The sequence below is a fragment of the Plutella xylostella genome, chromosome 14 (assembly GCF_932276165.1).
Source record: "Plutella xylostella chromosome 14, ilPluXylo3.1, whole genome shotgun sequence".
Taxonomy (NCBI): domain Eukaryota; kingdom Metazoa; phylum Arthropoda; class Insecta; order Lepidoptera; family Plutellidae; genus Plutella; species Plutella xylostella.
The window spans coordinates 231013-246341 of NC_063994.1; the positions used below are offsets into that span (position 1 = coordinate 231013).

At 39.7% G+C, this 15329-nt stretch overlaps 1 protein-coding gene across 1 annotated transcript in view; it reads left to right on the top strand.

Annotated features, from left to right (window-relative positions):
* Nucleotides 1-15329, top strand: part of LOC105388231 (rho GTPase-activating protein Graf) — a 56219-nt gene that overhangs the window by 23752 nt on the left and 17138 nt on the right. Inside the window, exons 5-7 of the mRNA XM_048625515.1 lie at nt 12603-12818; nt 14392-14466; nt 14843-14915. Of these exons, the coding sequence (XP_048481472.1) occupies nt 12603-12818; nt 14392-14466; nt 14843-14915 (364 nt within the window). The remainder of the gene's footprint in view (nt 1-12602; nt 12819-14391; nt 14467-14842; nt 14916-15329) is intronic.

Genomic DNA, 15329 nt, shown 5'->3' on the forward strand with positions numbered 1-15329 from the left:
CTGTGTTCAAGGACAAGCGCTAATATGTGTTTTTCAGTGTCTAATTATTCAGTTTTTCAGTGTTCTTTTTTCGCACTTTAGATTGGAGGTAATTAATTATTGTTTAAAATGATTCCACCTTCAATTTCATATTTCTTAATATTTCTTATTGTGTTTGTGTTTGTTTTCATGTGTCAAATCAAATTGTCAATGTCACATGCATTAGTTAATCTGTTAATTTCTGTAACGAACTATATCAGTAACGATAACGTTAAAGTCAATCTCAGAATAATTATTTTTGACACTGTTATTATTTTCTTTGTACTAAATAATTTTAGGGTTCTGGCAATAATAGTGCAGGTAGTTAAAATATTTATATCAAATAGTTATAGAATATTATTTTTAGTTAAGTGTTTAATCTTATTATATTAAGTAGGTATATTGTATTGTATCTATTAAGTATATATTTTTAATATGAGTATTTATGATTCTGCCCATAGTGATGATGACGATGACTCTTTTCTCTCATGTTCCTCAATTGCCACAGCCAGCAGTTGTGACTTGTCCTACGTTTCTCTTTCTTCGAATCTCAACAGTGCGTTTTCGAACTGTCCGAAATCTCTGAATGTAGTTCACATAAATGCTCAGAGTATTCCGGCTCATTACTCCGATATGCTTGCATCTTTTGATAATAACAACATTCATGTCATTCTTGTTTCTGAATCCTGGCTAAAACCTTCTCTTGACTCATCTTTATACCCTCTTCCAGGTTTTCAGCTAATTCGGAATGACCGAACTAACAAAGGCGGAGGTGGAGTGGCTATCTATCTACGTAGTCATATTCCCTTTACGATCGTCAGCAAATCTCCGAGTGAGTATTCTGAGAAAGCCGAACACCTTCTGATAGAAGTGCGTCTAGGCTACAGCAGGATTCTCCTCGGAGTTTGCTATAGCCCTTCACTGACTGTAAATTACTTTTCCTCCTTCGAGAAGCTTCTTGAAGATTTCTCTCCTTTATTCGACAATACTATCGTCATGGGTGACTTTAACACTTGCCTTCTCAAAAACAACTCTCGTTCTAATACCTTGCACTCCATTGTCACTTCAAAAAATCTTCACATTTTACCTCTTCAAGCCACTCACCATCCGCCTAACTCAGATTCTACTCTCCTAGATTTGATCATTGTTTCTTCTCCCGATCTTGTTATGAAACACGGTCAGTTCACAGCTGATTGTTTTTCATACCACGATCTTCTTTATCTCTCCTACAAGGTCCGCACTCCCAAACCTAAAAAGCGTACTATTCTCCAACGTAATTTTAAAAAAGTGGACATGCAGCGACTTTTTGAGGATGCCAAAGCCATTGATTGGGCACAGCTGAACGACATAGACGATATTGACGAGAGGGTAACTACGTTTAACTCTCTGCTCACAAACCTGTTTAATAAACATGCACCCCTTCGTCCTGTCCGTGTCAAACAGCTCCCTGCCCCGTGGCTTACGGACAAGATCAAAGGCTTCATGACGAAACGAGATCACGCCAAGTACCGCTACAAGAAACATCCAACTGAAGAGAACCTGAAAGTGTACAAGGAGTTGAGAAATCGATGCAATAGAGTGTGTAGGGACGCAAAATGCCGATACATCCATACATCCATAGAAAACTGTGATAATTCGCAGTTGTGGAATTTTTTGAAAACACTGGGCATAGGGAAGTCTAAGGCAAATTCTAACTTCGACATTGACCTCTCTGCTCTTAATAAGCATTTCTCTACACCTCCATTAGTTCTAAATGATCACATTAGAACAGAAGCTCTTAATCATCTTTCTTCCTTGCCAATCCCTGACTGCCCTTCTTTCAATTTCAAACTTGTTACTGGCCGTGACGTTAAGAGATGCATCTCTGATATTACTAGTAAAGCTGTAGGTATTGATGATATCAGTGCCCACATGATAGTTTCTATTCTGGACGTCATTTTACCGCACATCACCAATTTGATGAATTATTCTCTCCTTTGTAGTTCTTTTCCCAGCCTTTGGAAAAAGGCCTTCATTCTTCCACTACCAAAAGTCCCTAATCCCTCGTCCTTGTCCCAGTTCCGACCCATCTCCATCCTACCCTTTCTGTCCAAAGTTCTCGAGCGCCTAGTCTTCGAACAGTTATCCTCCTACCTCTCCAACAACCAACTCCTGAACTCTTTTCAATCCGGCTTTCGTCCAGGCCACAGTACAGTCACAGCTTTAATAAAAGTCACCGATGACATCAGGCACAACATCGATAATCAGCAAGTTACTGTCCTTGCGTTGCTGGATTTCAGCAATGCATTCAATTCGGTTGACTTTGAGTTACTCCTTGGTGTTATTCAATCTCTTAACGTATCTCCGGCTGTTATAAGTTGGTTCGAGTCTTATCTCAAAGGGCGTCAGCAGTGTGTACGTACAGATGCCGAGAGTTCTTCTTGGTGTTCAGTTCTGGCTGGCGTCCCTCAAGGCGGCGTCCTTTCTCCTTTACTTTTTTCCCTTGTTCGGGTACTAGCCGATGATGATAGATTGTTGATAAATGATAAAACTGTATGTATAAGTTAACCAGAGTTTATTGGTAGAAATAATTACTTGATACTATTTCTAAATGATAATGAGTGACGCGCGACGTGATTGATGTCTACAAACGTACTGAAAGTAATGAAATTAGGTTAAAGTGTAAAATGATGATGCGGCGAAATGATGTGCTGTTGCTGTGTGCGTGCCTTGCCCGTACATGCTCCCGGGGGCGAAATAGGAAAGAGAAAGTGATTTGATGACCTTACTCTAACATGGTGATTGACAAACTTTCTTTAAAGTTAAAATATATTTTACTTGATTACCTAGTTTAACTCAAAAGATTATTGATTCTATTCTTATTTGAAATGAATACTTATAAAGTTATTCCCAGATTAGTTTAACTATTTCTAAATTAGTACTAAGTATGATAAAGTCTCTAAAATGTTGCTTCAATTCTAGGAAAGACTACTTTATTACGGATAGGCGACGAGCCTTTATCTAACTGACTACAACCCGGATTTTTCACTTTAGGCACGATTTGCCTTTCACTAATATTGCCTTTATCACTGATCATTTCACTTGAAATATCGACAACCGGGTTATCACATTCACTGAATGTTTTCATGCTGATGCACTGACACTGACGCCTCGGCGAGGGCGTCGGTCCGGCGGGGGCGCGCGCGCGGCGGCAGGCCAGCCCGGCCGCCAGCGCCGCGCCCGCTCCCACGATGCAGTAGATGGCCACGTAGTGGTGCACGTCGTGGTAGGAGACGCCGGCCGCCAGGGTCGCGCTCTCCTTCACCTTCTGTATGTTGTCCCGTATGTCCTCCAACGCCTTGTCTGACTCTTGCGTGTCAATGGTCGGGGGTATGATCGGAACGGTTATATTGATGTAGTTGTTAATTGGCGATAATACAGGGAGACTAATGTCAGCCTTATTATCCACTCTGCTAAGACGCTGTTTATGCCCGTGTAGTATGAAATCATCTGTTTTTATAATACAATTATCGTCTACTGTTAGTAAGCCAGCGCCTGTTATCAGTTCGACGGTAACTTGATCCGAACATATGATTCTCGCCTTTGTTTGATTGCATATGAAGAATAGGTGAGTGTTTGGTCTGTTTGTTTGTAACCATTTGTCTTTACAAAGGTCAATTACATAATTGCACTCATTTGAGGATTTATTCTTTGAACAAAAGCTAAATTCATTTCTAATGTGATAAATGGGTCGTGACAGTAGTTGGCAACACAGAATGTCTCCATTGTGCAAGCATGATGTTGCGTCTGTTTCTGTCATCTCGATGTATGTGTCCTTGTGTATGTTTATAGCGACATATTCGGAAGTAGGCACAATACTTAACATGTTATAACTTTGTACCTTCCTTGGTATTGAAGTAATTCTATACAATTCGTAGGAGTCTTTCAGAACTAAGGGCACCTTGATTTCGAAAAATACATAACTTTCTGTGAACCTGGTCTTGATTTTTAACAATTGATATATCTTTCTTAGGTCAGTCATGGTATTGTCAATGGGTAAGCATAATTCCTTTGATATTTGATTCGAAATAATATTTAATTCTTTCCTTAGTTGGTTTGGAGTTATGATGTGAAAGTTGAAGGTTCCTTGATAAATGTCTGTAAGGGTGTCTAAAAGCATCTCTTGTATGTTTTTTAAACATTGAAGCATGTTGGTTGCCGTAATAGCGCCAAGCGCAAACTCATTTACGCTGACTGTGTTTTGTAGTTCCAATTTCACGTTATTTATAGTTTTTTCAAAATTTAAAGTCTGTTGATTGATGAGTTTTTGCTGTTTATTTAATGTGTCTTCTGTTCTCTTTAAGACATTGTACTCTGACTCGATTATAGATGTTTGGTTCTTCCACAATGCTAGTAAGTGGTGTTGATTATCTGACATGAGCATAATATCCTTCTGGTACTGTTCGGCGAACCTCTGATCCAATACGCCGAAGAGCGAGTTCGCGAGATACCCGACACCATCAATGAGTCCGCGGCGCCTACGCGTGTTCTTATCTGCTTGGGGGAACCCGCTTGTATGTTGACTCAGCAGCATGTCATTGTAGTAATTAAGTTCCGAGTACCCGTGACGTAGTTGTTGTAATATGATGTCGCATGATGAGTGTTTATTTATAATCGAACACATGTTTGTTAAATGATTAATGTATTTATTTAATGCATTTAAGCCTTGGTAATATGGATTTATGTCGTAATAGACAACGATCTTCCAATCTTCTTTGATAATTTGAATGTCTTGTAGTTTAGCCAGATAGAGACCTTGGTTATCTCTAAATCTTGTTATGTTTGTAGGAGAGCAATGAATGTTAGGCAGAGTTATTAAGAAAACCATCAGGGTCAGGGCTAATGACGTTAGCTTCTTGTATCCTTTAACTCCTGATTTATTTCCAGCTCGCTTATCTTCACTGATGCATGGCTTAGGGTTCTGTACCTCTGATGCAGATGATGATGATGAGGTTTGGGATCTGTCTTCTTTGTCGATTGGAAGTACGGCTAACTTCACGATTGGACGTTTTAAGAGGCCGTTTTTCGTCTTAAGCGTCACTACTCGTACATGTCCGTCACTCCCTGGATGTAAGTCAACCACGCGACCCAACGCCCACTTCCCAGGCGGTAAGTTATCTTCCTTGATGATAACTACGTCATTCATGTTAATGTTGTCTTGAGGTTTTCTCCATTTACTTCTCTTTGACAGTTGGGTAAGATATTCTGATCGCCACCTGTTCCATATATCTGTAAATATCTTTTGTGTTAGTTGCCATCTTGTACGCAAGTCTCTTTCTGTTTCGTATATGGTGAGTGTTGGACCACATGCTAGGAAATGTGCAGGTGTTAGGAAGTCCAAGTCTTCTGGATCTTCTGTTAGAGGGCATAGAGGCCTTGAGTTCATACACGCCTCCAACTGAGCTAACAAAGTGCTGTACTCTTCAAAGGTAAGTCTTGTTTCGCCAACTACTCGTTTCAGATGGTGTTTTAGGCTCTTCACAGCAGCTTCCCAAAGGCCTCCTGCAGACGGCCATGAAGGGGCGGTGAAGTGCCAAGTTATGCCCATTTCACTGATTTCGGATATGAAGTTTTGATCAAATTCTTGTTCTATCTTGTTTTTTAGTTCGGTATATTCTTGTTGTAGTACCTTGTTGGCATGTTGAAAGTTTGTGCCGTTGTCTGAATACAGATGGGCAGGTACTGATCGTCGTGCTGCCATCCTGCGCAAGGCTGCTAGGAAGGCTGAGGACGTGAGGTCCGAGACCAGTTCCAGATGCACGGCCTTGGTTACCATGCAAATGAAGACTGCAACGTAACCTTTCATGGTTTTGATGCCACGGCCCTTGTTTGCCTTGATAAAAACGTGGCCTGTGTAGTCTACTCCTGTGTGGTAGAATGGTCTTGATGGGTTTGTTCGAGCTGAGGGTAGATCTCCCATAATCTGATGGTTGTTGTTATTGTTGTGCCTTTTACATTTCACACAGTTGCGAAGCCGTTTCTTGGTGGCTTGAATTCCGCCGAGAAGCCAGTATTTCCGTCTTAGAAAACTGGTTGTCATTCGAGCTCCACCGTGAAATGTGTCCTGGTGCGCCTGGTCGATGATGAGCTCCGAAAAACGCGTGTTTTTGTCAACAATTATCGGATGTTTCATATTGTACTCAATTTGAGCGTTTTCCAGTCGGCCTCCCACTCTTAAGATTCCTTGTTCATCTAAAATTGGGCACAAGCTGAATAGTTTGCTCTTACATGAAACTCCTTTCTTCTTTTTTAAATCTTCAATTTCATCTGAGAATTGCTCGTTTTGTACATACTTGATGATTATTGCTTCGGCTTCGTTTATATCAGTTACTGTTATGAAACCCGAGCTCTTTTTCCACGGTAGGCATTTTCGCACCCGTGCCAACACTCTTATTGCTTTTGCCAATGAGCTAAATTTGTTGAGTAGGTATCCTACAACGTCATAGCCTTCGCTAACTTGTGCGATGTGTACTTGTTTTTGTTTTTTCAACTCCAGCTCTGTAGTGGGGATGGGAATATCTTGCTTTTGCTCGTATGTAGGGAGCCATTCTGGACCTCGCCACCAGAGATTGTGTTCCTGAAGTTGATTGACTGTTATTCCTCGGCTGGCGCAATCTGCTGGATTCTCTTGAGACCTGACATATCTCCAGCATTCCGATGGCATCGTGTCTGTTATCTGTGTCACACGATTGGCAACAAAAGCATTCCACTTGTTCGGTTCGCCATTGAGCCACCCTAAAACAACCATCGAATCGACCCAACCATAAATCTTGATGTTTTCGAAGGTGTTTAAGCATTCTTTGATTTTGGCCATTAATCTTGATAGTAGCATCGCGCCACTAAGTTCCAAACGAGGAAGCGTAATATGTTTGTTCACAGGTACTAACTTGGACTTCCCTGCTATAGGTATAACATAAGTTGCACCGTTGTAGATTGTTTTGCAATATACCACACAAGCAAACGCTTTTATGCTTGCGTCGCAAAACCCGTGGAGCTCTACTTCGGAATTTTCTTGTGTTTTTAACCATCTTGGTATTTTGAATAGATCTAAATTGTGTAGATCGATCTTAATTTTCTGCCATTCAGCGGCAATCTCCTCGGACACTTGTTCGTCCCATTGTGCGTCTGATTTCCATGTTTCTTGGAATAATATTTTAAGTTTGGTGGTAATTGGTGTTAGCCATCCTAAAGGATCATAAATTCTGGACATGTCTGATAATAAATTCCTTTTTGTTGGTTTGCTTTCGGGCAGTTTTACTGGACTGAATATAAAATTATCATTCTTGGGATTCCAGCCTACTCCTAACGTTTTCGATGACTCAGCCTGCTTGAAGTCAAAGTTTTGTTGTTCATTTGACCCTTCTTGGAGTTCGGTTACATTGGATTTCCACTTCCTGAGATTAAATCCTCCCGCTCTTAAAAGTTTGATCATGTCGTGTTTTAATTGTTTGGCTTCATCCGTAGTATGCGCCCCGTGAACTAAGTCATCCATGTAAAATGAATTCTCTAAGATGTCTGGTGCAGGGCTGCCTTGATAATTCTTTCTCTCATCTTGGGCGAGTTGTTTGAGGGTCATCATTGCCAAATATGGGGCGACCTTGAACCCGTAGGTCAAGGTCACGAGCTGGTAATCTTGTAAAGGTTGTGATGGATCGTCTCTCCATACTATCCTCTGTAGTTGCTGATCATCGGGGTGCAACAATATTCCTCTATACATTTTCTCAACATCCGCAGTAAATGCATACTGGTATTGTCTCCACTTGATTATGAGACACTGCAGATCTTGTTGTAAATTTGGACCCCGGCACATGAGGTCATTTAAGCTGTATTTTGTTGTTGTGGCTGACGCGGCATTGTACACTACGCGTAGAGGCGAGCTTGTCGATTCGCTACGTAATACGGCATGGTGAGGTAGATAACATGTTGGTAGCTGATTCGGTGTTTTGTTGCTACACGGAATCATATGTCCAAGTGCAATGTACTCGTTCATAAATTGCTTGTATTGTTTCGCAATCACCGGTTGTTTTTGTAATTTTCTTTCTAATTGGTAAAATTGTGCTACGGCTTTGGTTTTGGATTCGCCCAATTTTTCTTGATAGTCCTTTTTCATAGGTAACCTCACCTCGTATCGGCCATCATCTTTTCTTGTTGTGGATGATTTGTATAGCTCAATACACTCTTGATCTTCTAATGATAATTTTGATGACTCGGTTATTTCTTCTATCTCCCAAAACGACTGAATATCTTGTAAGTTGTTGAGAATAACATTGCAGTGAAGCGTTTTGACATTCCCACTGAGTATCCAACCGAGCTTAGTTTGTTGCGCAGTCGGCAGATTTGCATTTGTTCTACAAATACCATCCATAAGTATAAATGAGTATACGTCGGCACCTAGTAATATATCTACAGGGCGACTATCATAAAACTCCGGGTCTGCTAACTTGATTTGGTCGAGGTACGACCAGTCTGGTTTTGAAAATGATGTACTTGGTAGATTTCTTATCAATTGGTTCATGATGTAGGCGTCGGTTTCAAACTTGAAGTCGCCGATCGTTGATGCGCATTCTATGTTTATCAAACCTTTGCATGAACTTTCCTTCGCGCCTATTCCTGAAATGACGCCGACACATCGTTGTCGTGGAATTTTCAAAATCTGAGCTGCATTTTCTGATATAAGGGATGCTTGTGACCCTTGATCCAGGAGTGCTCGCATGGTATGATAAACTCCATTAACTGCTTTTACCTTGATTAGAGCAGTTGCAAGTAAAGTTTCAGAGCATTTGTTTTGCGACACGTGTGAACTTTGTACTTGTTCATTCGGTGCATTCACACTTGATTTTGCTTGGTGTGCGTTCGGTGACGTAAACGCGTGGTGCAATAATGAATTGTGGTCTCTATTGCACTCACGACACCTATTTTCAGAAATGCATGGTTTTCCTGTGTGTCTATGTAGGCAATTTGGACAAATTTCGTTTTGCAGGACCGTCTTTTTCTTGAGATAAGCGGGCATGTTCAAGAATTTTTGGCAGAAATATATCCCATGATCATTGGTACTACATATAGGGCACTTGAATATCGTAGTACGTGTAGTAGGTATGTGTTGTTTTACCGGCTTTGCGTTCGATACTAGGGCATTGTAATGGTGTGCGGGTTTTTGACTCGCGTGGTATTTTGATACGTTATTGTTGATCAGTGGTTTAGGTGGAGGGTTCTTCTGCTTTGATGTCTCCAAGGTAGTGAATTTCGTCTCTAGAAATTCCATGAAATCAGCTAATTTTGGTAACTCTCTTGGCTGTTTTAGCGACTCCATGTAATCGTTATATAACTCAACATCTAATTTTTGAGACAAAAGGTATACTAGCAATGGATCCCAGGAAGTGATGTCTATTCCCAGGTTCTTGATGGCATTCAATGATTCGTTGGCTGTATCATGTAGCCTCTTGATGTTGCTGATGGATAAATGTTGCACAGTAGGTACATTCATGAGAGTACCGATAAGTGAAGTGAATATGAGCTTCTTGTTGTCATATCGATGCGCAAGGATCTCCCAACAGACAGAATAATTTTCCGAAGAAATATTAAGATGCTGTATTAAACGCTCTGCTTCTCCCTTGATTTTCCCTTTTAAAAACTGCATCTTTTGAGCGTTTGAAAGGGATGGGTTGTTATGGATTGTCTCTGTAAATAAATCCTTGAAGGATACCCATTGCGAATAGTTCCCGTTAAATGATGGTATTTCTATTTTTGGGGTTGACTTTTCGACATGAGCAACTGACCACATTTTCTTGTTAACGGCCTTCTTAATTTTATTGTAATGAGACTCGTACTCGGTGAACTGCTGTTCATATTCTTGGTTAGACCCGCCAAGTTCACTATCTAATTCCCAATGGAGGCTGTCGATAGCTGACCAACGGATCTGCAAGTTGCGTAGCACATCCTCAAACTCCCACTTCTCTGATACTGAGTCGAGGTCAACGCTGGTAACGGTTCTCATAAACGCCTTAAAATTGCTAGCTTGTTTTTTGAGCATATCCTCTGTTTTGCTGCTGGAGCCCCGGGACGTCGTTGGTTGAATCTGATCTTGGGCTTGCCTCGGCGCCACTGACGGGCTAGGCATAAAAGATGGTGGCTTTATAACTGGTGTCCCAGGCTTGTAACTCTGAATAGTCTCCCTGATTTTGATGTATTTATTCTTTACTTGCTCGTATTGTTGAGAAGTAAAGTAATTATGAGATTTATCTTCGCATGATAATAAATTGATATGATTGTTGTGAAACTCGTTCCAATACTGGTCTAGAGTTTCCAATCGCTTCTGGATGTAGTCCGGTGTCTTGCGGTCGGAACTAGCCTTTTTGAAATTAGTGTAGAGTTGATCAATACCCCCTACCACTTGCTCTTGTGTAGCAATAACATCCTCCATCCTCAACATGGTGATTTGAGTAGAAGAAGATAAATAGGAAAGATCTTACTTGAATCAGACGTCTCCTGGTTTTGTGTGCACCTTGGTATGCACGCTCCCTGATGTCTTTCCGAGCTCCTTGATCAGCTCAGAAAGTGAATGCTGCTGCTTACTGTATATCTTGTGATACAGTAAGAATCCTCCTTGAGTGGCTGAGAACTCCACGTCACTTCACCGGAAACACTGACACGTATCCAGGTCACACGACGCGTGTTTTAGTCCCGCCTGTTCGGAGGCTCGAAGGACCAATGTTCGGGTACTAGCCGATGATGATAGATTGTTGATAAATGATAAAACTGTATGTATAAGTTAACCAGAGTTTATTGGTAGAAATAATTACTTGATACTATTTCTAAATGATAATGAGTGACGCGCGACGTGATTGATGTCTACAAACGTACTGAAAGTAATGAAATTAGGTTAAAGTGTAAAATGATGATGCGGCGAAATGATGTGCTGTTGCTGTGTGCGTGCCTTGCCCGTACATCCCTGTTCATCAACATTCTGGCTAGCAAACTTACTTCTAACTACCACCTATATGCAGACGATCTTCAGCTCTATGCCGGTGTACCACCAGAGAGTTTGAACACAGCCGTCAGTTGTATAAATGAAAACTTGAAAATAATTTCTAAGTGGGTCAAGTCTTTTGGTCTACTGCTCAATCCTTCGAAGTCTCAAGCAATTGTTCTCGGAAGCTCACGAATGCTTCGTAAAATTGACTTTTCAGCTGCCATGAGAGTCAGGTACGATCAGACTGATATACCCTACGTAGCTACGGTAAAAAATCTTGGCGTGATCATGGATTGCACTCTTTCTTGGATTCCCCAAATAGATGCTGTCAGCAAGAAAATGTTCGCGTCCTTCCATTCTCTTAAGCGCTTGCAGTACTTTCTACCACTGAACACTAAAGTTACGTTGGCACAGTCCTTACTGCTTCCTATTCTTGATTACGCCGATGTAAGCTATCTTGACCTCACTGAAGAGCTACTCAGCAAACTCGAACGTCTCCAGAACTTGTGCATCCGATTCATTTTCGGATTGCGCAAATATGATCACATTTCTGAGTATCGAGCTCAATTACAGTGGCTTCCAATTCGCCTTCGCCGGAATACTCATATTCTCAACTTATTGTACAGTGTTTTAAATAACCCCTCATCTCCCCAATACCTGAAGTGCAAGTTCTCATTTTTGTGTTCTCATTCTCAGGGTAGAGCATTGAGGTCGGTAGAAAGCAAATTGTTGAGCATTCCTGTTCATAATTCCGCCTCATATAGCGATTCATTCGCTATGAAGGCAGCGTGTCTGTGGAACTCCTTGCCAGAGAGCGTGCGAAAGTCACCATCGCTAGCAACTTTTAAAAAAAATGTAAAGAATCACTATTTTGAATCGTTAGGTTGGCAGATAAAATAATATATGTATATATATATTTTATAATATATATTATATATAATTTAAAGTATATATGTATGCAGTTCTATTTTATATTTATAATTTATTATGATATTATTTATATTTATATTTGTAGTTTTGTTTCATGTTTACTTTAATAATAGTTAGGTTTTATGATTTTTGTTAATTGTACCTACTTCAAATTTAATTAGTTAAAAGATTTAATTTTCTATTTCTCTTTCACCCAGTCGTAGGTTGGCTGGAAGAAATTGCTTTTTGGCAATAAGCCCGCCTTTGTATACGTCCTATATGTTTTAAATTTGTAATCTGTTTTGTATATTGTTTGTTTGTGTACAATAAAGCGTTTATAAATATAAATAAATAAATAAACATAGTAGACTAGTAGTAGTAGTTTAACTTGAACATTATAACTTTAAAATTTGGGCCTTTTATTTAATAGATGGCCTACTTTTAGTCAACCACGCTGTAACTTTTGGTGTATCCTACTAATATTATAAACGCGAAAGTTTGTAACTATGGATAGATGTTTCCCGGGAAAACGGCTGGGGATATTTGAAAGGCGAGCGACGCTGCTCATGGATTGTTAATTGCTCATGTGGTACAGTAGCAGTACGCAGCTACCACTGCTAATTAAAGACTTGTCCAACTAAACAAATCTCACTTCTCCCACCCCCAGGCGGACGCAGCTCTCGAGATGGCGGAGCGCGACCTGTGCGCGGCCTCGGGCGAGTATGTGTTCCAACTGCAAGCCGTCCAGGAGAGGAAGAAGTTCGAGCTGGTGGAGACGCTGCTGGGCTTCGTGTTCGGCTGGTGGACCTTCCACCACACGGCGCATGATGTGCACGTGGACAATGAGCAGGCCATGCGTGATCTGCAGTTGAGGATACAGCGGGTGAGGGATACTGTCTCTAAATATTTGTTTATTTAATTCTTTATTGCACAAATATTGAAAATAAATCCACGAAAGGTCGGCTTAATGCATTAGCATGCATTAGCATTAAGCCGACCTTTCCTGTACCTGCTAATGCTACCAGACAACTACAGGAGGTACAGGAAAATTAGTACAAAGATACGTATACTAGGAGAAATATGTATCATATATCTCTTACTATATACGCTGCCGCTGGGAAGTTGGTGGCTAAGGACTAGATTTATCACAGAATTCTTATGTGCAAACTTTAACTTACATGTAGGTCGTTCTATCGTCTTCTAGGTCATAATTCAACTGACACTGAAAATCATTATAATGGCTAATGTACCTATAACTAAAGTTAGGTAAAAGTAGAAATACCTATAACTAAACATAAAGTTCAATTCTTCTACCATATTAGTGGAACCTATCTTTTCTTTGGAAAAGATCATGTGATAAGAAAGATAACAATTATTTCAACAGACCTAATACCGAGTAGTCTTAGAACTATTTATAATTATAGCGAAGCGATTGCCACATCTGACGATAAACAAATGATAACGGAATGTAATTATTGTTTTACGATGTATTTTAGTGCTTGAATGAAATAATCAGATGATTAACTCCACAGTTCCATTGTCGACGCGACGGTGCGATAACACGATGTGTTGCAATGTTATCAGCAGGATAATTGAACACTTGCTGATCTTTTAAGAACCTTACGAAAATACTTTAATTTTATGTCTTTTTCTAACAATAAAGTTCCAAATTAGTCTAGTAAACTGGGTTCGGCTACAATACCTAGAATTCTAGATTATGGTCCTCAGACATTTCTATAAGGGCGAATAACATCAAACGAACCTAGAGCTAGAACAGGAGCTTTCTTTCAATGGTGGCTATAGAACCTTGAGTCATTGTTACCAGGTTTATTTTTGCAGTTCATTATGTCAAAATATGTGCCACTGGTAAAAAAACTCTGGTAACACTACGTATACTTATTTAACTTGAAACTACCTGCATCGGTGTCCATTCTGGCCATTATAGTTTTGTTATTTTACTTTGCTTTATAAATTGTCCCTTTATTCCAGGCACCGACGAGCAACATCTAAAATGTCACCAAAATGTTTAGGTACCAGACTTGTGTGTGATGATTTGAGTTAACCTTCACCGTTTCATCATCATCACTAATTGAAATTTTAAATTGAGCTTTTTTGACGCTTTCACGTAAAAAGCAGATAGATTTGATACTTTAGATGCGTAGGTTTTTGCAGTTTACACTATGGTCTGTTTTTTATCTCAGATACTAAATTTACAGATTCTGAATAATTCATTAACAGTCTATTGTCCCGCGATTAATTGACGTATCGTTATATTGGCGGAACCATCGACTGTTGATGAACCTTTCAGAACCTGTTAATTTAGTATCTGAGATTAAAATACAGACTGTAAATGGCGTTGTGTTGTGTGAGAGAGTGACCGCATGCTCTGTGATGTGTTGTTCCGGACGTGTTATTTAGTGCTAATGATGTGACGTTGTTTGTCTGTCTGTCTGCAGACGCGGACCAACTTCGAGGAGACGAGCAAGCAGACCGAGTCGCTCATGAAGAAGATGATGGAGATGAGACAAATGGTATGTTTATAGATATAGATTTGTTATTCAAGATAACATTTGTAACATTATAATATATGTAGGTACTAATATTACATAAACATTAATCATGTTTATTACTCTTTCACGTTAAAAACTACTTAAACTTGGTATGCAGGAAGCTGGATTAACGCATAAGCTACTTTTTATCCCGGAATTCCCACGGAAAATCTCTTAAGCGAAGCAAACTTGCGGGAACTGATACTAACACAATTATATACCTGCAGTGCATGTCTAAGGTCTCAGCTCAGATACATTAATACATTTACATGGTGTCTGTCCAGCTCTAATTTAAATTAAACATTATTTTATTGATATGGAAAAGTGTTAAAGTAATCGTTTTTGTATATGTTTCCAGAACAAAGACGTGGAGGTGTCGGAGGACGGCAGCGGCGTCACGCGCGCCGGCTACCTGTTCCTCATGGAGAAGAGTAAGTCATCCGCATCATCATAATATCTTTAATATCAAATACTTAGTAGAGCGGTGCTAGCTCAGTCGGGTAAGCGCCCACTTCTCAGAGACACCTGCTCAAATCAAATCGTTTATTTGTGAACATAGGTATTATTACAATAGATGTTTAAAAATATATATTATGTTGCGCTATGTTCTACACGTAGGTATACAATATTTTTTTTTTATTATTAAATTAGTACATGCAAGGAAATATACAATTCAAATTTAAAAAAGGGCATGCATTGTTTACATGGTTTGCTTGATTACCATTTATTCATTAAGAATACAAAATAAAGTTTGTCAGTTAGATAAATATACTTAGTTGAAATTAAATACAAATAGGTACGAGTATAATGTCAATAATATTTTTATTTTATTTAATTACAATGAC